Raw genomic sequence first — 21,695 nt, forward strand, 5'->3', positions numbered from 1 at the left:
GACGGCAGCTCTCAGATTATTTTTACGGAGTCCTGGAGCTCTGCCAGCTTATACTAAAAAAAAACTGTTATTGAGAAGGAGATAAAGATATCAAAACGCATAAAAAAAACCCGTGAGACTAGGCTGCTAAATAAAAATTTGAATTGCTATTTTTATATTTTGTTAAACGGAAGATTGCATGTTAAAGAAAACTAAATATAAAATTATCTTGCATTTTTTTTTTTATTAACATACATCATCCTTCTATATTTACTTCTGCAACATCGATGTAGTTCTCAGGCTCGAGAAATTATTCAAAATGAAAATCGTTGGAGAGCTTTCCTTGTGTTCTATCAATTAGTGCTACACAACTTTCTGTACACAATTGTACATAAATATATCTATGTATTGTCATCTATGTACGTTGTGGCTTATATATCTATTACACACCGACTATTTTCTCGCACTTTAAAAGAGTTTATAAAAACGACACTCTCGTATATTCGTATCTTGGACTGAGATTGCAGGAATGTAACGTCGTTGCAGAATGTTAGATTCTATAATGCTAAACGAATTATTTCACGACACACACATTCAACCAAGCACAACATTTCTGCAGTTAATATGATTTTTTTGTATCGCACATCATATGAATGCAACTAGAGCTGGAGGTAGTAATATCACACAATTATACCGTGCAAAATGAAAGCTCACATCTTTTTCTTGTAAAAACGATCAAAGAGATGCACTCGCGACACGTTTGCCCTATTATGATTTCCGATATACATACATATGTCTGTTATAAACATCGCCATTGAAAAACGTTTCTCTCATCACATACATCTTAAATAAGAATATGATAATAAATAAACTCTAAAAAATACGTTGTACAAATACGCTTGTAAAAAATACGTCAACGTAAAAGCAATATTTGTAAAATCTGAGAGAATGTATCGTGTATACGTATGTACAAAATGCGACAGACCTAAGGCCATACTTTGTTAAAAAGTTCCATGAAGGAATCATATATCATGAATGTTATGGCAACGTCTAAACATACTCGGCCTAATCGCGGAATGGTTCCCTTGTAAAATGCCGTTGGACCCTCTTTCTTCCACACTTGGATCACGCAGTCCACGCTGCTCTTGTACTTCGAAGCTTCCAATCCCTAAATGCAAAACAAATTCAGAACAATAAAGTTTAACGGCATTATAATGAGCGTGGATCATCAATTGACGGAGTAGCAATTTTCAATATAAATATAAAGTGTTAAATACACGCGAAACGCGTTATACGCGTACCTGCATCCTAGTTTTTATGACATCAATAGGCGTGTTTCCAAAAACTGATGCTGCGCCAGCAACCGCACCAAACGCACCGACGACCATCTTAGGAACACTTTTAGTATTGTCGCCTCCTTTGTACCAGTCTTTTAAAGTTTCCATCACGAAGAAACGGATGGCTTGATTGGATCCTTGCTTCAAGATTGTGGGCACTACTCCTTGGTATACTCCTTTAAAGCCTACATACAAAAAAAAACTCGCATGTACTACATTATCAATATTACGTTTAACACTATAAACATAACTGAGTTACATTAACATTTAAAATAATTTTGGCAAATAAAATTATTTTAAGACAAATATATTTTTATGTATATAAATGTCGTTATCTATTGTACATTACGCAAAGTTTGAGAACCAAATTTCCAATATAACTTAATGTATTAATTTTACATGTTCTTTTAACTTTTTTTATACGATATCTTTGTACGATTATCATTTAACGTGAAGACGAATTAAAGATTATTTCATAACATACTAAACCGACCGACTATACAAGCTCGTGTTACAATCTGACCCAGATAAACGAGTCATGTCTCTGAACTGGATTCCACAGTTAAATTGTACTTATTTAAATTACTATATAATTTTATAATATTTCTCTTTTCTTTCTGTTACAACTCGATTGCAATTCAAATGTGAAATGTGTTCCACTTTCAATTGACAAACATATGAAAATTAATAAGAAATAAAATTTAGATATATAATATATACATATATATAAAAGCTTGAGAAATTGGTACTTGAATCTTCTTTCTTACCGTGTTCCTTCACAATCATGCGTACACCATGGAAAAATCCTCTGAATCTTGGATTCGCCGAACGTTGATCGTTGATGAATTTCACTTTAACCGTTTCCATCGGGGTAACCGCGAAAATAGCCTCGCACACCCCGGCGCAGAGACCGGCGAGGAGCCGCCTTTGCGGATTGAGCTTTCCGTCCGCGTCGACCAACTGGTTTTTCACCGATTCAAAAGCGCCAAATCGCACCGCCGACTTCGGTATAGAGCCGTAAACCAGGACGGACAGGCCTCTGTACAAGCCGAGGACTCCGCGAGTCTTGACGGTTTTGGTGACGCAGTCGGCTATTCCCGTATATTCTTTTCCAGCACCAGCTTTCCCATCCAGCTGCAGCTGTGTTTTGACGTATTCGGTCGGATATGTGATGCAAATTTCTATCCCTCCAGTAATACCACCTGGAAAAGCAATTGTATTTTCCAATTCTTATTTATAAACGCGAAAATAGTACGTGTATATACGTGCATGCGTTAATTGGAGTTATTAACGAGGTCTTGTTGAGGAAGAGACTGGCTTTAAGTGGTCGGAGTGGTCCAAAGAAATTGAAGTGCCATTCAAAAGTACAAGTAAAAGATCGTACGATTTCAATGTGCAAGAAATAGTATAAAAATATACGATTACATTGCAACGTAATTTTGCATCTTTATCTTCTAATTAATCTTACTACTAAAACTAAAAAAAAATTAATAATATATCTTTCCTTTCTTAATTAAATTTTATTTGATGCGTCCACAGTCGTCAGCTCGTTAAATCGTTTTACGCGGAGTTGTCGCGTAAAACGACCGTAATTCGCGGTCTTCATTACTATGGAAATTCAGATAAATTCGATGACCTTGCGAGGATACGTATCCACATACATACGCATGCAATCGCGTGAGATCGCGATCGCGCGATCCCGCGTGTTATCGTACGATTTGCCAGAGTGCACTGACTCCAAAGAAAAAAAAAAGAAAAAAAAGGAGGCTCTCGTGCACGTTTCCGCGTGACGTGGGCACCCAGACAGGTGTCAAAGGTCGGCGGGTCACGGGCAATCGCGCGAGCGAGAGTGAGAGAGAGAGAACGTTTCTTTCTCTCCCGTTCCCTCCTCGGGGGAGAGAAAGAAAGACGAGGAGACGGAACGAGAAGGAGTAAACGTACCGGCTATGACCCCTTTGAGGCCCAGGTTGCCGGAGGCGGCGGCGGCGGCGGCGACGCCGGTCTCGCTCATCCACGGCCTACGTGGAAACGGCAACGGGCCGTGGCACGCGCTCGCCAGCGATCGCCGCTGCTGTTGCTGCCTCGTCAGATCCATGCTCGGGCGCACCAAGACTCGTAAACTCGTGCTCCACGCGCTGCCGCCGCTGGACTGACACCAGCGGATTGACACTCATGCGTGCGTCCCGATGAGCGCGTAACGCACCGGTTTCCCCCATATTTTCCCCCTTCCGCGATCGGCGTAACGACGTCGCCTCATTTGACGCGTTGCTTCACCTTTCCTTGCCTTGCCTTGCCCTGCCTCGTTACGCACGGGTGTATCATGATCCGCGCACACACACATGCAGGATGGTCTGGTCAGTCACCGGTGACTGAAGGGATCTGTTGAATTAATTGCGCTTGCTCGCACTCTCTTCTTTCTCTCTTTTATCCGTTTTCTCTTTTTCTTTCTCTCTGCGCTTAAAATAAAAAATAAAGTAAATATTTATGATTATGAAGCATAAATATTTATGCTTTAAAAAGAAAACTCGGAAAAATATAGAGGGTAACAGACCTCAGATATATGTGTTCACCAGTACGTCTTTACGGATTTTCCACGAGCATTTACTAAGGGTTGAATGTATTGGAATATTTCGCAATATCATATATTATACATATATATCTTTCAAAAAATCAATAATTATCTCCGAAAGTTTGGATCTAAAAAATATTCCAAGTAAAAGTTTCAAGCTTGCGAGGAATCGTGGCGACTTGGAATATTCTTTAAATAAAAATCAGATGTACATATGTAGATCATCGCAGGACTGTAACAAGGACTTGAGAATGTAGAAAAAGAGATCGTTCGTCGATAGCTATTGTCAGAACCATCAGCGTTCAAAATAATTGCTAAAACTTGTATGTAGAAAAAAAGTCATGTGTGTGGACGTGTTAAATTCTATTTTGAAAACAAAAAAACAAGTAAAAATTGAAATTGGGCCGCAGAAAATATCCCCCTCTTGGCGAGGGCACCAGTCGAATCTGTCGCGGTCCTATCGGTCAGTCCATAGTCCAGGGCTAAATACAGGAGTGCTTCGTCACGGAAAAAATCGATTACCTCCTTCCAAATTCATTCTTCAGAACGTAGAGCATCGTATTACACGAGCGGTAAAAAGATATTGTAGCGAAGTTAAAGTAGAACAACTAATCTACATTCCGATTCATTCGTCAAAGGTCGCTGATCATAAATCTCGAGAGATGTGACAGTCTTTTCTTTCACTCAAGTTTTCTCCATTTAATCCATTCAGACGGTATAATGTTGGTACAACGGAGATGTTGACCCGCATGATTAATGAGATGCCGAAATGTTAGATAATTGCCGAACACGTGCTTTGCGACGATCGTTTATCATAAATGACATACAATCACGTGATCTGTTATCTCGTCGTACGATTGCAGCCGACTAAAACAGATAATTGCAGCACTGTAATAAATTTTGTATAATATATATGACATATTTCAAATAAAATATTCAAGATATATTTCATATAATATATAATTTTCACATATGAAACGAATTGTATTTTTTTTACTATTACATAAGATTGCGTTCCACAGTCAGCTGTTATCAAACCCCGATTGAAGTGTTACGCGATATGTACGTATCAATAACTGCGTTGTAGACCGGACCGTGCATCGTACGATATAAAAAGACACCAGTTATTCATCACTCAATGATACAAATTGACTGTCACGTATAATAAATTAAATTAGAAAGGTTTTTTAAATTTATAAAAATGGAAAGAAAAAGTAGACTCTAAATTGAAAAATGACTCTTTAGATCTGGAATATCTTGTATATAAGAACATTTCATAAACAATGATGACTGATTATGTAGAGTTACATTCTTTTTTTTTTTTTTTAATAAATGCAACCATGTATCCGTTATTTTTACAAATAGTTACTTCCGCATATTTCGTACTCTACGATGGTATCTTAATAAAAATTATATCGTTACTTATAAATCTTACAAATATCAGGGCATACTAAAAATTAGGATGGTACTGGTTGAAATGTGTAGATGGTATGGAGTTTTCTTTCAAGATGTACTTTTTCTACCAGCCAGGCGTCGTGTTTGCTAAACGTCGCATACGTCTGAAAGAAAGAAGAAAACGAATGATCAATCAAGCGCATTTATTACAATAAAGTTTACGTATACCGCTGCCAAATTCACTTCTTACCGAGTATTTCGATCTTGATCGCGTATCTTCTTTTCCATCTCTGCGTCTGTCAAGGTTTCTAAGAACGGTGCCCACTGATCGGCCTCTGACGGAGGTCTAAAGGGAACTTCTACGGTTGGTAGAGGTGCTTCAGAAAATGCGTACGTTCTTTGATGCCACGACAATTGCCCGCGTACACTGCAAATAAATATAATTGTATTACTTGAGTAACAATCAATATCAACTGGGTATATAATAAATTTTAGTTTTGATAATAAAGTTAGTATACAATTGATAATAAAGTTAGTATACAATTTATTATTATATGCTCACAATTTGCTTGTATTCAAAATTGCTTTTAACTTTGCTAATTTTTGCGAAAAATCTTTTTCTAATAAATTCGGTAATAAAACTATCATTTTACACAAAACGGTGGCACAGTTACGTGGTCACAGAGTACGAAAAGATTCGTTGTTTCACCTGTAAGCGATAGCGGTGACAAATTCTCCACCAAGGCCAAGCTCCGCGCAAAGCTTCATCGCAAACTTCTCTGGATTATTCTCCTTTTCAGACATATCCCATTCTACCTGATCTACTAGAGAGGTATTGCCCACGTGTATATTTAATTTAATTATAACTCTCTGATCGCATTGGTCTTCCAGAATTGTTTCCTGAGGGAACGCTTCTATTTGCTGCCTTATCGCCTGCGCGATTGCAGGAACAAAGGTTAATGGATTTAAGTCTAAATCGTCGCAGAGCACCTCGGCAAATTGTTCGGGTGTTATGAGACTTTCTGCGAAACAAACAGATATACCGTTACAATTTGTAAAAATTATCATCCAAGGATACAAGAATACATACCATTTTTATTCCAAGTAAAAGTGTCCCTTAATTTCTGGCCTTCGATTTCCATATCTAAACGTATTGGGACCAGCATTTCCTGTTGCGCCGCATTCTCCAAGTTTGCTGATGGATCTGTATCGTCGAAACTATATTGGAAATAAAATAAGAGTTATATTTTCATTATATGGGGGTCTGTTTTCTATTGCTGAACTGGTTACACTAGTTCAGAGTTTATCTTTTTTATTCTACATTGGAAGGAAAAAAACAAACTCTGAACTAGTGCAGCTAGTTTAGCAATAGAAAACAATAAAATGTACGTAGAACTTGGCTGTACTTTCTTGCTTACCATAATGGAAATGTCCTAACTTTTTTATTGTGTACTCTGTTGCGATTTATTGGCGTAGCTTGAGGAACCGCATCCAGATGCGAACTGTTTGGTAGACTGGGCACCCACGCCATCGACTTCTTGGATTTACCCTCTCTAGGCGCCGGTGGTTCGGTCGAGTGCACAGACACAGCTTTGTACTTGTCGTCATTGCCCTCGATAATATCCTCCACCTCGCTGGCTCTCAACAGCGAAACACTAGACGCGAGAACGTGCTGACTCAGCCCGAGCTCCACTAATTTCTTGCGTTCGTCGTTGGTTATGGATCTCCTGAACATGCCGGGGTATCTCTTGTACAGAGACCCGCGAAAGAGGCGCAGGTAATTGCCGACCTCCGACCCGATGCAGTAGTACTCCCCATTTTCCTCCACTTGGAAACTTATGGGCTTGTCTCCGTAGGTGCGTAACGCCATTTTTGAGGCTACTTTTGCTGCAATCAGTAAAACACAGGTCAACACGAGTATCAATAAGAATGCGAGATGATTAACGTACATTTGGGACACTATTATGTAGACAGATCAGAGAATACAAAAATACATTTGATACAAGGTTAATCGCTAGCTTTACGAAACACACAACGGAGCTCTCACCGGAGGCTAATATTATTCAGCAGGTTTATCCAGGTTCTATTTTCCTCTTAATTTGAACGTTCGCGACGCGGCAAATTTATAAAAATTAGCGCAACGATTAAATATTTATTGCAAGCGGTATAAAATGGACAGCGTCGAAAACGCCGCAAGCGTTTTTGTAGTAAATATACTTACTCCCGGGGATCTCGGACTCTCTTTATCGCACCTGGCAACAGGGATAATTTATCCACTCGTGTTTACAAGCTCTCGTAAACTCTCCTCTCCTCTCCTCCTACGTTTGTTTACGTTTCCCTCAGTTTCCCTGAAAACAGACTAGACGAGACGCACGGCGCGGCATCCGCTCCGCTGGCCAGGGCTGCCAGAATGTGTGCCGCAGAAACCGCCGCTAGAGCGAGCTGAGCTAGCCCAAAATCCGCACATTCCCTAGCAATGTAGCCCAATATCGCTTTTTTTTCGTATCTCATATAATATGATATAATATAATATCATATAATATGATAATAAACCATGCTGTCGCATCGAAGACTGTGTTCTTCTGTCTAGGACTTGCTCTTTCTCGCAATGTTTATTAGATTTCTTATGGGCGATAAGATCACTATGCTGTGCACGCAAATGACATTATATATCATATTTATTAAATTGCACACGATATAGATACCATAAGACAAATTTAAAACTACCCGCTCATAAAAGCTATCAATAACGATCAGACAAGAAGAGGACTGTGTAAAGATGTCAAATCGTGGCCTTGGTTTTGTGCAGCACAACGACAAGGCACGTCAGTGTGGCGCTTGGCGCTCGTCAATTTGTCGAAGCGTCACACCGACGTGCCATTTCGTCGTGTTCGTGCAAAGCTGAGACCCTGGCATCTCTGTCGTGCAATGTCCAAGTGCGTTCCTTGTCTGTGCGGCGCAAGCGTAGAATGCAACCATAGATTTGCAAACCAGTGTTGCAAATTTCATAGTGCCAAACTATCGGTGTTTCCACAAATTCAAACCCAGATGAATTGAGTATTTTCGCTCAAGACACGGTGTACTGTAAAATATAATTGTAAGATTACATAAAAATTATATTTTACACCGTGGCTTAAAAAATAGCAAAATGCGGAAATCCTCGTTTGAAAAATTTATACCGCACAAGAGTTCTCTAGATAGCCCAATTTGCGTTAAATAGCCCAATCTGGCAGCCCTGCCGCTGGCGGATATCAAGTTTAATTTTATTTTTCTTATCGTAGATCAACGAATGCCGGGAGAGGGGAATCTGGTGCCAAATCATCTGTTGCGATTCGTTGGACGGACCTAAAGGCAAACTCGCAAGTGATCGAGGAAGCCATAGCGACGTGCGCGCGCCAATCAAGTTCGAACATCACGTACGGTCTATTCTTCTTGAGGTTTTTCCGCTTGAAATGAAGTAAAATGGATTTTAAAAAGGAAAAATATTGAGGAGAAAAAATAAAAAAGAAAAAAAGTATACAGAAAATGCATCGACAGAAAAAAAGAGAGAAAGCGAGCGAGAGATTCGTAGGGATTTAGAAATAACGGACCTAACGCCGAGCGCACACGCGCATTCCACGGGGGCCAATCGGGGACGAGCCGCTTATCGATAACTGGAAAACGGAGTACGGAGAGGCCCGTCACCTATCCCCTACATGTGCGCGAGGCCTGCGTGGCCCGATAGCCGTGTCAGCGGCAGCGAAGTGTCACAAGGTGCCCCGGTGCATCACACGTCACGCACGCACAACAGAGGCCCCAAGGTTCCCCGGGGGGCGGACGACGTCTCTCCCGTCCTCGCTTCGCGGATAAAATCGTTCGACCCTACTCGCCCCTCCTCCCCGCCGCCGCCGTCGCCGCCGCCGCCGCCGCCGTCGGTCGCTGTTAAATAGACAGGTAATTTAATGAGGCACGGCGCGAGCAGTTGCGGCGGCCACGCTCCAGATGCAACCGTTCGAGATTCTACGTAATGTGTTTCCAAACGCTTTTTTACTCCGCTCTTTAATTGTCCCGCGGGACCGCCATGCCGTCGCTTATCTCGCCTCGCGCCCCCGCGAGATTATCTATCGACGAGGCGTCTCCCCAGGGTCCCAGCCTCGGCCAAGCTCCGCGTTCAAATGACAGCTCGAATTCGCTCGGCGTGGGAGTTAGCGCTACGGCACTATAGATTCTGGACATTGATCCAATCCCGAGTTCGCTATATAGCGAAATCTTATTTAATTTCGCTGCAGACGTGACTCTCTCTCTCTCTCTCTCCCTCTCCCTCTTTCTCTCTCCAGTGTGCGGAAGTCTGTTGCCGCTCCTCCGCGAGTTTCTCGGCTGTCGAAAATTTTGGAACTTCCATTAAGCCACAGTTCACAACTTTGACCTTAATATCAGTTTGATGTAATTAGATTGTAGTTACGTGTTGAGGTAAATTCAGTTTTATAAAACGATATTTGTATAACATTAACGATTATTCGTTTTATTATTGAAAAAGCTAACATAAGGTATTGTTATGTGATTAGAGATCAGATTATTACTCCGATTGTTTTTGGGAAGAAGATAGTTAAATTGATGGAAAGTGGATAAGAGTAGTGATAGTTCTATACATATTCATATAAGACATTAGAGATTTCATATTTCTTTGTGTATGTGTAGTGATTGTAAATTTACTTTGACTTACTTACGTTTTGTTACATGCGCTACCGCAGACAAGATGACGGATTCAAAGTATTTTACCACCACGAAGAAGGGAGAGATATTTGAGCTCAAGTCGGAGCTGAACAATGAGAAGAAAGAGAAGAAGAAGGAAGCTGTGAAGAAGGTAAATAAAAAGGATCTGTTATCGTATACCTTTTAGTATTTCTAGCTTTTATGACGAGTGATAACTTTGGCCTTGCTAGTAATACTTTAATATGATGCGAATAGTAAGCATTTTCATGCAGAATACTTGAAACAGAAGGTAATTTGGATATTATTCAGGTAAGTTGCAAAATCTAAGACAAGGAGACTTGAATCTTATAATTTCAATAATTTCTTTCTACAAGAATACTTCTTGTATGTATAATACTCCTTTAGGTTTTAATAATCCCCTGATTATCTTTGAATTTATTAATACATTGAGAACATGTCATGTATATGGTAGATGATGAGAAGCATATTCGATGTATCTTAATTAAAAAACAAGAATTGAGAAAGTAATGCTGGTGCATGTAGTCTTGCAAAACGTACTTGTCCTCTGATTGTGTCGCTGTGCTTCTTTCTGTAAAGTGTAACACGTATGGAACCAAAAGTATGTGTGAATAATAAATATAATGTAGTAACGTATGATAGCAATTACACAGACGTTAAATGCCTCCTCTTAGAAAATGATATCAAGAACAAGATTGATTTTAATAAATGAAAATGATAGATCTGTACCCGTTAAGAACGTTATAATTGCATTGTAATAACGCAGGTGTATTGTTAACTGTCTGTCCAGGTGATTGCTTCCATGACAGTAGGGAAAGACGTGTCTGCGTTGTTTCCCGATGTGGTGAACTGCATGCAGACCGACAATCTGGAACTGAAAAAGCTGGTGTACCTGTATCTGATGAACTACGCCAAGAGCCAACCGGACATGGCCATCATGGCGGTCAACACGTTCGTCAAGGTAACGTAGCTTAGAAACTCGTCATTCAATTCGCCATCACGATTTTACTATATATAACGCACCTTTACCCTCTTACATATTTCTTAATAACACTTGGATGATGTTCAGAGTCTGTCTCTAACGAGAGGCAAACTAGAGAATTGTTCGCCGTTATGTATTCCCAATGACGGCCGTTGGAATTGTAAATATAATCTTCTTTAACGGATATCATCCTCGTTGCGTTACATTTTACAGCGTGCCTCGCACTGTATACAGACTGTGCTTTGCAAATTACAGCTTGCACAGAGCTGTCTGCGTTATGGGACGGAATGTAACTTTTTCGTTCATTACGATCGAATTGTTTGTTTTTCAAAGGGCACGGGTCTGGATTTTGGTTGTTCCAATACTTAATTTTAATAACAAAAAGACTAATAAATTACTTTCTGGACGATGAATAACGTAATACGCGATAAATCTTTTCCCCCACTTTTTCATGATGTCATGTTATGGGACCAAATTCCAGAATGTACTCCGTTAGGCTATTATATTAATATGTACATCCATAATACATGATTAATTTACCAAATGACTGATGAATTAATAGTGATTTAAAATCTCGTTATTCTTTTCACGCTAATGCACTGACATATACATCTTGTTTCTTCCGGAATTAAGCATGTTATTTTGAGAGATCACGCAATTTTGTATCTATACATGCGAAACAAAACGCTTGAAACAAAAATGTACATTCTTCACTGATGCTGTTTTTTTATAATATAAATATATTAAATTAATTCTTATATTGCAGTTGTGATACGAGTTTTGAATCGAGGAATGATAGATTCGAACATTAATCTTTTACTCGTAAATTTCTAATGTGCAGCAGCATGAAAATTGTGATTCTTTAAATGTTTAATTTATACATATGACTGCATCACCAATCGATGCTTGTATAAAGATAATATTTACTAATTGCACGCAATTTGTATCATACTCAAAATTTCAGTGTATCTAATGAATGTAATTCGTGTTAAAAATAATATCTTAATAATGCGATTAACATAAATATTTGTAAATATATACTTTTCTTTATATGTATATATATACATATATATATATAATATATGTTAGATGATATACCGTTTATCTCTATTTGCATGGCGCTAATATTGGTGTAACACAATTCTTAATTTTCTATTCGCAAAGTTATGCCGCTACGATTGTAAAGAAAGAGAGAAAGAACTAACGAAGAATAATACCTCGTGCTCTTTAAAAAATGACCAGTTCTCGATTACACTACTTTAAATGGCTGATAAGTATAGTATTTAACACTTAATGAAAAATGGTGACGGTGACCAATTTGACCTTTTTCGTTCTGACACGCAAAAGGAGCTAGCGACATCTCCGATGACAAAGGTACCAATGCTACTTTCTACTTTGTTAAAGTGGGTTGAGATAGATAGCCACTACTGTGACTAGACTTGAATCCCTGGCTTGCCCGATTTTTGCGCAGGACTGCGAAGACCCGAATCCGCTGATACGCGCGCTGGCAGTTCGCACGATGGGCTGCATACGTGTCGACAAGATAACCGAGTATCTGTGCGAGCCGCTGCGCAAGTGCCTGAAGGACGAGGACCCGTATGTACGCAAGACCGCAGCCGTGTGCGTCGCCAAACTTTATGACATTAATGCAGCCTTGGTCGAGGACCAGGGATTCCTGGATCAGTTGAAGGATCTTCTGTCCGACAGCAATCCAATGGTACGTAAAGCTATCCTCTCTTATGTCACAGAGCTTGATGTAACTGAAATAATATAACAAACGTTTTAAGATCTTATACTATTTATACAGATATTTGATAAAATATTGTTAGAAGCGGTAACAGAACAAAAGAAATTTTTATTAAACGAAAAAGATTTTAATTTACCCCTGAAGATAACAACACTGCAGATAATAGATGCCGTGTGTTATTAGGTTGTCGCAAATGCGGTAGCTGCTCTGTCCGAGATCAACGAGGCTAGTCCGAGCGGTCAACCGTTGGTTGAAATGAACTCGCAGACCATAAACAAGCTGCTTACGGCGCTCAACGAGTGTACGGAATGGGGCCAAGTTTTCATCCTGGATTCACTGGCGAATTATCCGCCCAGAGACGATCGTGAGGCACAAAGCATTTGCGAACGGATCACTCCGCGTCTGGCGCACGCTAACGCTGCAGTCGTGCTTTCTGCTGTCAAAGTAAATGCAGCTAAATAACGGGTTCAGAAGAAGAATGCGATTAGCCCTATCTTATACAATTTATCAAATGTTCTACTATGTAACTTCTATGTAACATTAGCATCAAAATCTAAGAACCAACAAGAACATGCGGGCTCATCAATTTCTCTCTTCTCTCATTTAAATTTATCTTCAAGTCTTCGCTAACAGAAAGATAATTTTATATTAATCGGATGTACATTGACATTTTAGGTATTAATGAAATTGATGGAGATGCTGCAGTCCGAGTCGGATTTTGTTGCCACACTTACGAAGAAATTGGCGCCTCCTCTCGTCACGTTATTGAGCTCCGAACCGGAAGTTCAGTACGTCGCATTGAGAAATATCAATCTCATTGTGCAAAAGCGACCAGATATTCTGAAACACGAGATGAAAGTATTCTTCGTCAAGTACAACGATCCCATTTACGTAAAATTGGAGAAGCTGGACATTATGATTCGTTTAGCGTCGCAGGCCAACATCGCGCAAGTCCTGTCGGAGCTGAAGGAGTACGCCACCGAAGTCGACGTGGATTTCGTTAGGAAAGCTGTGAGAGCCATAGGTCGCTGCGCCATAAAAGTCGAGCCATCCGCGGAGCGTTGCGTCTCCACGTTACTGGACCTGATACAAACAAAAGTAATTAAAGTAAAAGATATTACGAAACCTAAAATAGAATAGCAAATTTTAGGGTATATCTTTAACATAATTTTATATTTCAAATATTCTATCAAAATTTAATATTTCAAAATTAATTGATTATTGATTAATCGAACCTTTAATTTTCCTCAGGTGAATTACGTTGTTCAAGAAGCGATTGTAGTAATAAAAGATATCTTCCGCAAGTATCCTAATAAATACGAAAGCATAATTTCGACTCTGTGCGAAAATCTTGACACGCTCGACGAGCCTGAGGCGCGTGCCTCCATGATATGGATCATCGGAGAATACGCGGAGCGTATCGACAACGCTGACGAGTTGCTTGAGAGCTTCTTGGAGGGATTCCACGACGAGAACACGCAGGTGCAGCTGCAGTTGCTCACCGCGATTGTCAAACTGTTCCTCAAGAGGCCCACGGATACGCAAGAGTTGGTTCAGCAGGTGCTCAGCTTGGCCACGCAGGATTCCGACAATCCTGATCTGCGAGACCGCGGTTTCATCTACTGGCGGCTGCTCAGCACCGATCCGGCAGCGGCTAAGGAGGTAGTGCTCGCGGAAAAGCCTCTAATCTCGGAGGAGACGGATCTGCTGGAACCGACATTGTTAGACGAATTGATTTGCCATATCTCGAGCTTGGCGTCCGTGTATCACAAACCACCCACGGCATTCGTAGAAGGCAGAGCGGCTGGTGCTAGAAAGTCGTTACCCGCTAGAAGTAACTCAAACGAGGACTCCACCCGCACAACTGCACAACAACCCCATGCGCAGGTCATACCCGCTCAGGACTCCCTAATCGGCGATCTTCTTAGCATGGATATTGGTGAGCAAATCCTAAATTAAAAGTAGAATTAAAATTAGAAAATTAAAATGTACAATAATATTAAAGTATAATATGTGAATGTTTCAGTTTTTGCAAAAATTGCGAGCATGCCGTTATTCCTTATTTTTCTATATGATATTTGTCGCAGATAAAAAATTATACTTGTTCACTTATTTTATTCCAGGTGGCCCGGCGTTGGTCACACCAGCGCCTGCACCAACGTCCACGGGAATAGGATTGGATCTTTTAGGCGGTGGTCTCGACGGAATCCTGAACAACGATAGCACGAACGCGCAACCAGCCGTTTCTCAGAGCACCACGGGTCTCCTCGGCGACATATTCGGCTTCAACCAAGGTCCCACGCCTTACATACCTCCCAAAGTTAATTGGTTACCAGCCGAAAAGGGCAAAGGCTTTGATATCTGGGGCACATTCTCGAGAAAGTAATTAATACAGAGCGATATATATGATACACATTAATGAATATAGAGGTCTTGCGATATACAACTCTTTGATTGCAAATAATTATACCGCGCAAAATGTGTCATAGGAATGGGCAAATTAGCATGGACATGACCTTCACGAACAAGGCGATGCAACCTATGGGAGGATTCGCGATACAGCTCAACAAGAATAGCTTCGGTTTGACGCCAGCGGCCCCGTTACAAGTGGCGGCTCCCCTGAGTCCCGGATCGAGTATAGAAACGAACATTATACTGTCCACTACCGGTGCGGTGCAACGCATGGAGCCCTTGAGCAATCTGCAGGTTGCTATCAAAAACAACATCGACGTTTTCTATTTCGCGTGTATCGTGCCTATGAATGTATACTTCGTGGAAGACGGACAATTGGACAAGAGGGTGTTTCTTTCCACCTGGAAAGACATACCTGCACAGAATGAGGTATCACTCGTTCACTTTTTTTCTATATTTATTTAAAAAAAATGGATTATTGTGGGACTCATTAATAGAGGGGAGAAAAATCTTCAAGAGACATATCTCACATTTGCAGGTACAGTATACGCTAAACGGAGTAATGTTGACCGCGGATCAAGTGGTGCAAAAGATGCAACAGAATAATGTCTTCACGATCGCCAAGAGGAATGTGGAAGGACAGGATATGCTTTATCAGTCTCTCAAGTTGACGAACAATGTCTGGGTATTGAATGAGCTGAAAATTCAGCCAGGCAATCCCGACGTCACGGTACGTTTAACACAGAGCATTACGTTTAAATCTTTCCAACGCGATTGTTTCTGAAACTAATGGTTATTTAGAAGAAATGTATTTAGTTCTAAGTCAATCTTAGATCAATTGATAGATCAATAATATATATTTTATCTTGAGTTAGAATACATCCTTTTCTAACAGTCATTAGTTATGAAGAATAATTGCATAAAAAGATGTTATATAAGATATTTTATACTTCTTATATATACACTTATCTCAAATTTTATTTTATCGTTAATTTCGCGTTTTTCATAATTGGTCTCTTCTTTTCTCGTTGCAGTTGTCCCTGAAATCTCGATCCGTAGAAGTCGCCCCTGGAGTATTTCAATCGTACAATGCGATTTTACATTCTTAAGTTTTCTCCTTTTCCGTCAATTAGGATAATGCTATAAGATGTGAATTAAAAAGACAAATACGCGACATGCGCAACAGCTTATTTATAGAAGCTATCTATGTACATCCGCATGAGACTCGAGAGTATCTTGAAACACAGTACTACACAGGAATCTCTGTTACAGATTGTCGAATTTATTATAAAAACGATCACAGGCGTGTATGGAAATAAAGATTTATGATCACGTCTATATCCTTATTTATACGCCTTTTTCACATTTTGTATGTCAGAGATATATATTTTACATACATGTCTTAGGTACATTTTCATGGCTGCAGGACGTAACATACAGTCGGGAAAAATCAATATAAAAATTAAAATTATAGTCTTTATCGATTTTGCTAAAACGTTCGTAGCAAAAACTTTATAGAACATTTAATTGGTTCAATTGTGTACATATATATAAAATTTGGTTTAAACAATATTTTTATTCGTTATATTTTAAAAATATATGAAATCCAGTTATAAAATATTTTAAAATCTTATAATTGGATAAATGTTCTAAAACATAATTGGATTTGTGTCTTAAGAGAAATCCAATTTAAACTCGGGAATATTTACACGAATCTATGATTTTACATCTATTTCAAATAACTATTATTCAAAATAATTTAATTATCAATATTCAATAGCAGTAAATCAACCTGCGATAATAAAGGATCATTTTTTAAGTTCCTAAAAAGTCTGCAGATCGACCACATTTACTGCAACGTATCCTGTACGTTACACAGGTAGGTTGTATCTCACAGTGAAATAACGCTATAGTACGTAATGTGATTGTGTTTATTTATCGAATATAAAGAGAAGCATCGAATACATTATCGCATAAAATTAACACTGGACCTTTCTTCTAAAAGAGCATCCCTCAGTTAATCGTGCTTTCCCGCCTGTCGGCGTGCAAAGTATCGTACGGCAGCCGTCACATTCTACCGGCCTCTGGGCGTGTGAGAAGATTGTTTTGATGGCGTAGCACCCCGGGCATTTGACGTCCATAAAATAACTGTTGGGCTTCTGTACGAGCCTCTTCAGCTTGTGTTTTCTCTTCTCCTCGATGGGACTCGGATGGAGAAAATCTCTGGCTAGCGGCATTCTGCAAGAACAGGTCCGGTTGTCAAAAAACTCGTGCTCGGAACAAATTCACAAATATCTCGTGTCAAAATAACAATAAAACAAGTACAATTTCTTCCATTAGTATACAAGATGTATACACAACATTGTGCAATCTTGTGGGGTAACCAGTGACAGTGGGATCGCGCAAGAGCTCGAAGATCGCGAATAACGCGAGCTTCGTCGAACGTTTCACCGACACGGATGCGATAGTCCTTAACGTTAAATTAACAAGTAGCTACCGTACAAAATTTGCCTACTGTGCAATGGGCGATACCGCAAAGGGATAGGAAGCGCGGACGGCATGCCGCATACGATATGCGGGCGCGAATAACTCGATTCCCGGGCCGGGCGAGGCCGGCGGGTCGCGGCCAAGCGGAATTCGCGCGACGGCGAACGAAACGGCGCGGATACTTACGTGATTCGCAGAGTATTTCGCCTTAAATCCGATAATTACAGTCGTAACCACGTGTTTACAGGACAACGTTACGCACTGGAAAGGAACATTGTTCGACGTAAGGCGAAACACTTAAAACCCCAGGCACCTCGGCAGCGTCGCCAACTGTCCTTCGGCGCGCGGATCGTTGAAAATATCCGATTGGCTGGTCCGGTGAAAAAAACACTAGGCACCGGGGACTGTGAGTGGCTGTGGCCGCTGTGGGTCAAACGGGACGCTCCTTTGATTTATTGGGCACGTTCAATAGACCAAGCTGCTGAGTAGCAGTCGAACGTGATTGGCTATTACTTTTAGAACCAACCAATCAACGCAGAGTGTTGATAAGACGAACTCAACAGTTGTGTCTGCTATTGGTTCTAAAAGTAAGAGCCAACCACGTTCGATTGCTACCGAGCGGCAAGCGGTTCGTTTCGCTGATACGCGCCCAAGGGAAGCTGGACAAACTCATAAGCGCTTCCAACGCAAAGCGAAGACTAATATATGACGTATTTTGTTTCAATATAGTCCTTATCGCATTTGATGTTATTGCGTAGGATGTAAAGGCAACGTTTATATATCACCAATTATGTCAAAAGCTTTCGAATTAAAACTCCTTAAATCGTCTCCGAATAACTCACATCATCGGGTAACTTCCATATCACGTTTCAACATACCAGTTCTCGTCCGATCACTGAAGTCAAGCAACGTTGAGCGCGGTTAGTACTTGGATGGGTGACCGCTTGGGAACACCGTGTGATGTTATCCAATTTTTTTTTTTTGGCCATATTAAATCGTCTAGGATCGAGTGTCAACACATGGGATGTGAAACATACTTGGAGATCTTCAATTAAATATAAAGGACAGAAGACATTCCGAAGATCACAACCACAACACATACTGTATTTTGTGTGCCGAGATGTCGAAAGAGAAGAAGAAAGTACTCATGATTTGTTTAGGTATTATAGATAATACCGTTATAGGTAATACAGATATTTTATAGACTTTGTAAATATATGGGCAAAAATATTTTCTAGGGGGGAAACATATAAAAATAAAACAATAAGCTATTTGTACGTGTGTCGTTAATTAGCATCAGTTATTGTCTTGTGCCTACAGGCAACATTTGTCGTTCGCCGATAGCGGAGGCTGTATTCCAGAATGAGGTGAACAAGAGAGGTTTGCAAGATCAGTGGGAAGTAGACAGCGCTGCCATTATAGGATTTCACAAAGGACGTCGCCCAGACGATAGGGCCCTGAGTACGCTAAAGGCAAATGGGATCACTGATTATTCCCACAGAGCACGCCAAGTAAGATCTTACAGTTTTCGGAAACAAATGTTAAGGAGCTTATTGTTGCAATCCTGTGTAATAATAATTTCAGACTTTTCTACGTGTCAAATAGTTTTATGATCAAATTCTTCTTACAAAGGAAAGAAATAGGATGATTCTCGCTGTAATTAAATGAATTATGAATGAATAATTATTTAGAATCGTCAAATTGTTATATTATGTAAATTATTTATTGTATATTTAAATATTTTTATTTACGTGTACAGATGCAGCAAGCTGATTTCAACAAATATGACTGGATATTTGGAATGGATCAGGAGAACATGGTCTTTTTGACTAAGAATAGACCAGAGAATTGCCGAGCAAAAGTACAGCTTCTAGGAAGTTATGATCCAAGTGGAAATCACATAATACGAGATCCCTATTACGTATGTAATTTTTTAGCATTCATAGAACAAAAAAAAACAATAAAGATGTATATTAAACTGTTCCCATGATCTTCTTACAGGATCACGATAGCGTAGGATTTCAGGAAGTCTACGATCAATGTTTAGCAAGCGTAACAGCATTTTTGGATAAATATTCGAATTAATGCGAAGACTACTCTAAAGTATCAATGTTATAACTTTGGCATAAATCGGGCCGTGTAAACGTAGTCAATTAACGTCGAATTTACTGTAAAATATTAAACGTTTCCAAAGAATATTTCTATACTTAAGGCAGTGAAATAAATATTTGTTATTATTACACTGTCGTAGGACATGATGATTTGTGCCCTCAGGTATTATTATAAGAAAGAGATGAGAAATACATAATAAAAAAATGTACGCAAGATAGATTATAATGCATTGTCTTGTATGTGTCAAAATATGTTATACATATAATACAATTATAGTAACCGATAATAATAATACATTTCTTCTCTTTTCAAGATACTTTTTTTTATATTTTTACACAGTAATAATAGATATGTTAACTGAAAAAATTAATGTATAAAAGGTTAACAAGAATTTTTCATATTTAATTTTGAAACTAAGAGTCATCTATTACTTTTTATTTTTGCATTAATATTTCAGCAATAAAGCATGGAATTAATATTCTGAAAATGTCATTCACTCGTATGTGTGAGTCTGTGTTTCTGGAATTTGATGAAGGACTTGAGCTTCTCTATCTAATCACACACTTGAAATATAATTTGCAAATAGATTTTCATGAAAGGTTTATCATTTTGTTTCAATCATAAACTTGCAATTTGGTAATTTGAAATCTAAAAGATGTCAGTGCATTGTCTCAAGGACAGATATATTAATAGCCCTATTCACTCCAACGTTTTTTCCGCCCCTTTAATCCTCCAACCATGCACTTTCGTGTCCCACCGAGATTTTGATTGTTCGCCGTTTCGAGAGTAAATGAGCTAGGACTTTGAAATTTCTACCTGATGTTCCCTACTGTAACAACTTTTTTTAGGAGGGGGGGATTATCTGACGATCATTTGTTTTCCGGAACAAACGACTGTTAGAAACTCGTGGGACGCGAAAGGGCATGGTTAGAGTGAATAGGGCTAGTAATGTTCAGTGTTATTTCTTTTACCATTTTGTCACCGATTAGCAAGAAATCAATATGATGCGAAAGAGAAGAGTCCTCATGGTTTGTTTGGGTATTGTATAATATAATTTACCTATTTTTAATTAAAAGCTGATGAATTTGCTAAATTGTCACACTTTTCTTAAAGTATAAGACGTTAAGCATAGGAAGTTAAATATTATTATTTCAATAAGTCTCTTTTCTGGAAAAAAATATAATTTAAGTAAGAATTACTATTGTAACACACTTGTGATGAAATAATCTTTTTAGTAAATGAGAGATTCTGAATTATTTCATGTGAGGTTAGTTTACTATTTTTAAGAGTTACATAATTAAATGCATGTATATATAACTTGTCAAAGTAACTAAAGTAAATGCTAAAAATGCAACAGTCTTGGCCTTTCTTACAACGCTATATCAGTCTGCATGCCTAATCAGTTAAGTATTAATAACCTTAAGAGACAAGAACAACAGTATAAAATATTGTTACTTTTGTCAGCACTTTGTATAATGATACATAAAGTTATTATTTACATTTTCACATGTTACAGACTGATCCCAAGCGTTACTTATGAATGCGTTATCGCATCACCGTTCATACTTAAAAAAATCATTTATTTCTGTATGTCATTAAATCTCGGCTTTGCGTTGAAATTATTAGAAAGGCTGCAAGGAGAAATACTTGTGTAAATTGCTTGCGAGAAATGCATTATTTTGCACTAAATCTGGAAGAAGTTCTGAAGTGTTAAATATCACTGCTGCTGTTCACATCCCTTATAGAAATTTAATACTGTAAGTGATTTTTTGGCTAGTAATTAATTACTTAAAAGCACTATTAAAAGCATTATTAACAGTGCTTTTAAGTAATTAATTACTAGCCAAAAAATCACTTACAGTATTAAATTTCTATAAGGGATAAGTTTGCGAAATATTGGAGTCCATTTCAAAACATTTCAACGATAATCTAATTAAATTTTAATTTAAATTAACGTTTTGAACT

General features: G+C 38.9%; 5 protein-coding genes and 1 pseudogene across 9 annotated transcripts in view; 3 read left to right on the top strand and 3 right to left on the bottom strand.

Moving 5' to 3' along the window:
• Positions 1-198: 198 nt before the first annotated feature.
• On the bottom strand, positions 199-3,461 carry LOC112467029 (tricarboxylate transport protein, mitochondrial). The gene is made up of 4 exons (XM_025035465.1): positions 3,258-3,461; positions 2,084-2,518; positions 1,281-1,501; positions 199-1,147 (listed from the first exon to the last, which is right to left on the bottom strand). Exons 1-4 carry the CDS (start codon positions 3,409-3,411, stop codon positions 965-967), a joined length of 993 nt encoding a protein of 330 aa, XP_024891233.1. The 5' UTR covers positions 3,412-3,461; the 3' UTR covers positions 199-964.
• Positions 3,462-4,827: 1,366 nt separating this feature from the next.
• LOC112467028 (SWI/SNF-related matrix-associated actin-dependent regulator of chromatin subfamily B member 1) lies at positions 4,828-7,671 on the bottom strand. The gene is made up of 6 exons (XM_025035463.1): positions 7,502-7,671; positions 6,699-7,167; positions 6,371-6,498; positions 5,990-6,302; positions 5,531-5,707; positions 4,828-5,444 (listed from the first exon to the last, which is right to left on the bottom strand). Exons 2-6 carry the CDS (start codon positions 7,148-7,150, stop codon positions 5,405-5,407), a joined length of 1,110 nt encoding a protein of 369 aa, XP_024891231.1. The 5' UTR covers positions 7,151-7,167; positions 7,502-7,671; the 3' UTR covers positions 4,828-5,404.
• A 1,266-nt stretch (positions 7,672-8,937) lies between these two features.
• On the top strand, positions 8,938-16,463 carry LOC112467026 (AP-1 complex subunit beta-1). 4 transcript variants are annotated; one of them, XM_025035461.1, is made up of 12 exons: positions 8,938-9,213; positions 10,011-10,123; positions 10,781-10,951; positions 12,320-12,346; positions 12,444-12,689; positions 12,903-13,163; positions 13,395-13,817; positions 13,971-14,658; positions 14,843-15,101; positions 15,209-15,560; positions 15,670-15,861; positions 16,166-16,463. In XM_025035461.1, the coding sequence occupies exons 2-12, from the start codon at positions 10,016-10,018 to the stop codon at positions 16,238-16,240; spliced, it is 2,802 nt and encodes a 933-aa protein (XP_024891229.1). In that variant the 5' UTR covers positions 8,938-9,213; positions 10,011-10,015; the 3' UTR covers positions 16,241-16,463. The 4 variants fall into 4 exon arrangements, with proteins under 4 accessions (XP_024891229.1, XP_024891226.1, XP_024891230.1 ...); XM_025035458.1 differs by lacking the exon at positions 8,938-9,213 and adding an exon at positions 9,239-9,283; XM_025035460.1 differs by lacking the exon at positions 8,938-9,213 and adding an exon at positions 9,384-9,729.
• Positions 16,464-17,044: 581 nt separating this feature from the next.
• On the bottom strand, positions 17,045-17,913 carry LOC112467030 (40S ribosomal protein S27). Its single transcript, XM_025035466.1, has 2 exons — positions 17,805-17,913; positions 17,045-17,369 (listed from the first exon to the last, which is right to left on the bottom strand). The coding sequence occupies exon 2, from the start codon at positions 17,366-17,368 to the stop codon at positions 17,111-17,113; it is 258 nt and encodes an 85-aa protein (XP_024891234.1). The 5' UTR covers position 17,369; positions 17,805-17,913; the 3' UTR covers positions 17,045-17,110.
• Positions 17,914-18,467: 554 nt separating this feature from the next.
• LOC112467043 lies at positions 18,468-18,587 on the top strand (annotated as a pseudogene).
• A 1,580-nt stretch (positions 18,588-20,167) lies between these two features.
• The window catches only part of LOC112467032 (low molecular weight phosphotyrosine protein phosphatase 1-like), a 6,055-nt gene continuing 4,527 nt past the window's right edge, over positions 20,168-21,695 (top strand). Inside the window, exon 1 of one of the 2 annotated variants that reach the window (XM_025035469.1) lies at positions 20,168-20,768. In XM_025035469.1, the coding sequence (XP_024891237.1) occupies positions 20,732-20,768 (37 nt within the window). In that variant the 5' untranslated portion in view covers positions 20,168-20,731. Of the gene's footprint in view, positions 20,769-21,064; positions 21,133-21,695 lie in introns of those variants that run through there. The other variant, XM_025035474.1, reaches the window with a different exon arrangement.

This window comes from Temnothorax curvispinosus, unplaced genomic scaffold (assembly GCF_003070985.1).
Source record: "Temnothorax curvispinosus isolate PA1 unplaced genomic scaffold, ASM307098v1 QBEX01016803.1, whole genome shotgun sequence".
Lineage (NCBI taxonomy): Eukaryota > Metazoa > Arthropoda > Insecta > Hymenoptera > Formicidae > Temnothorax > Temnothorax curvispinosus.

Bases quoted from the DNA above. Each gene is read 5' to 3' on its own strand.
- LOC112467026 (XM_025035458.1), top strand. From the start codon at position 9,262: ATGCAACCGTTCGAGATTCTAC. The intron at 9,284-10,010 runs GTAATGTGTTTC...GCGCTACCGCAG, and splicing joins GCAACCGTTCGAGATTCTAC to ACAAGATGACGGATTCAAAG. The intron at 15,102-15,208 runs GTAATTAATACA...AATGTGTCATAG, and splicing joins TGGGGCACATTCTCGAGAAA to GAATGGGCAAATTAGCATGG.
- LOC112467030 (XM_025035466.1), bottom strand. From the start codon at position 17,368: ATGCCGCTAGCCAGAGATTTTCTCCATCCGAGTCCCATCGAGGAGAAG.
- LOC112467028 (XM_025035463.1), bottom strand. From the start codon at position 7,150: ATGGCGTTACGCACCTACGGAGACAAGCCCATAAGTTTCCAAGTGGAG. The intron at 6,499-6,698 runs GTAAGCAAGAAA...TTTCCAATATAG, and splicing joins GTTAGGACATTTCCATTATG to TTTCGACGATACAGATCCAT. The intron at 6,303-6,370 runs GTATGTATTCTT...TTTGTTTCGCAG, and splicing joins TTTTACTTGGAATAAAAATG to AAAGTCTCATAACACCCGAA.
- LOC112467029 (XM_025035465.1), bottom strand. From the start codon at position 3,411: ATGGATCTGACGAGGCAGCAACAGCAGCGGCGATCGCTGGCGAGCGCG. The intron at 1,502-2,083 runs GTAAGAAAGAAG...TTTTGTATGTAG, and splicing joins CATGATTGTGAAGGAACACG to GCTTTAAAGGAGTATACCAA. The intron at 1,148-1,280 runs GTACGCGTATAA...TTTTGCATTTAG, and splicing joins TCATAAAAACTAGGATGCAG to GGATTGGAAGCTTCGAAGTA.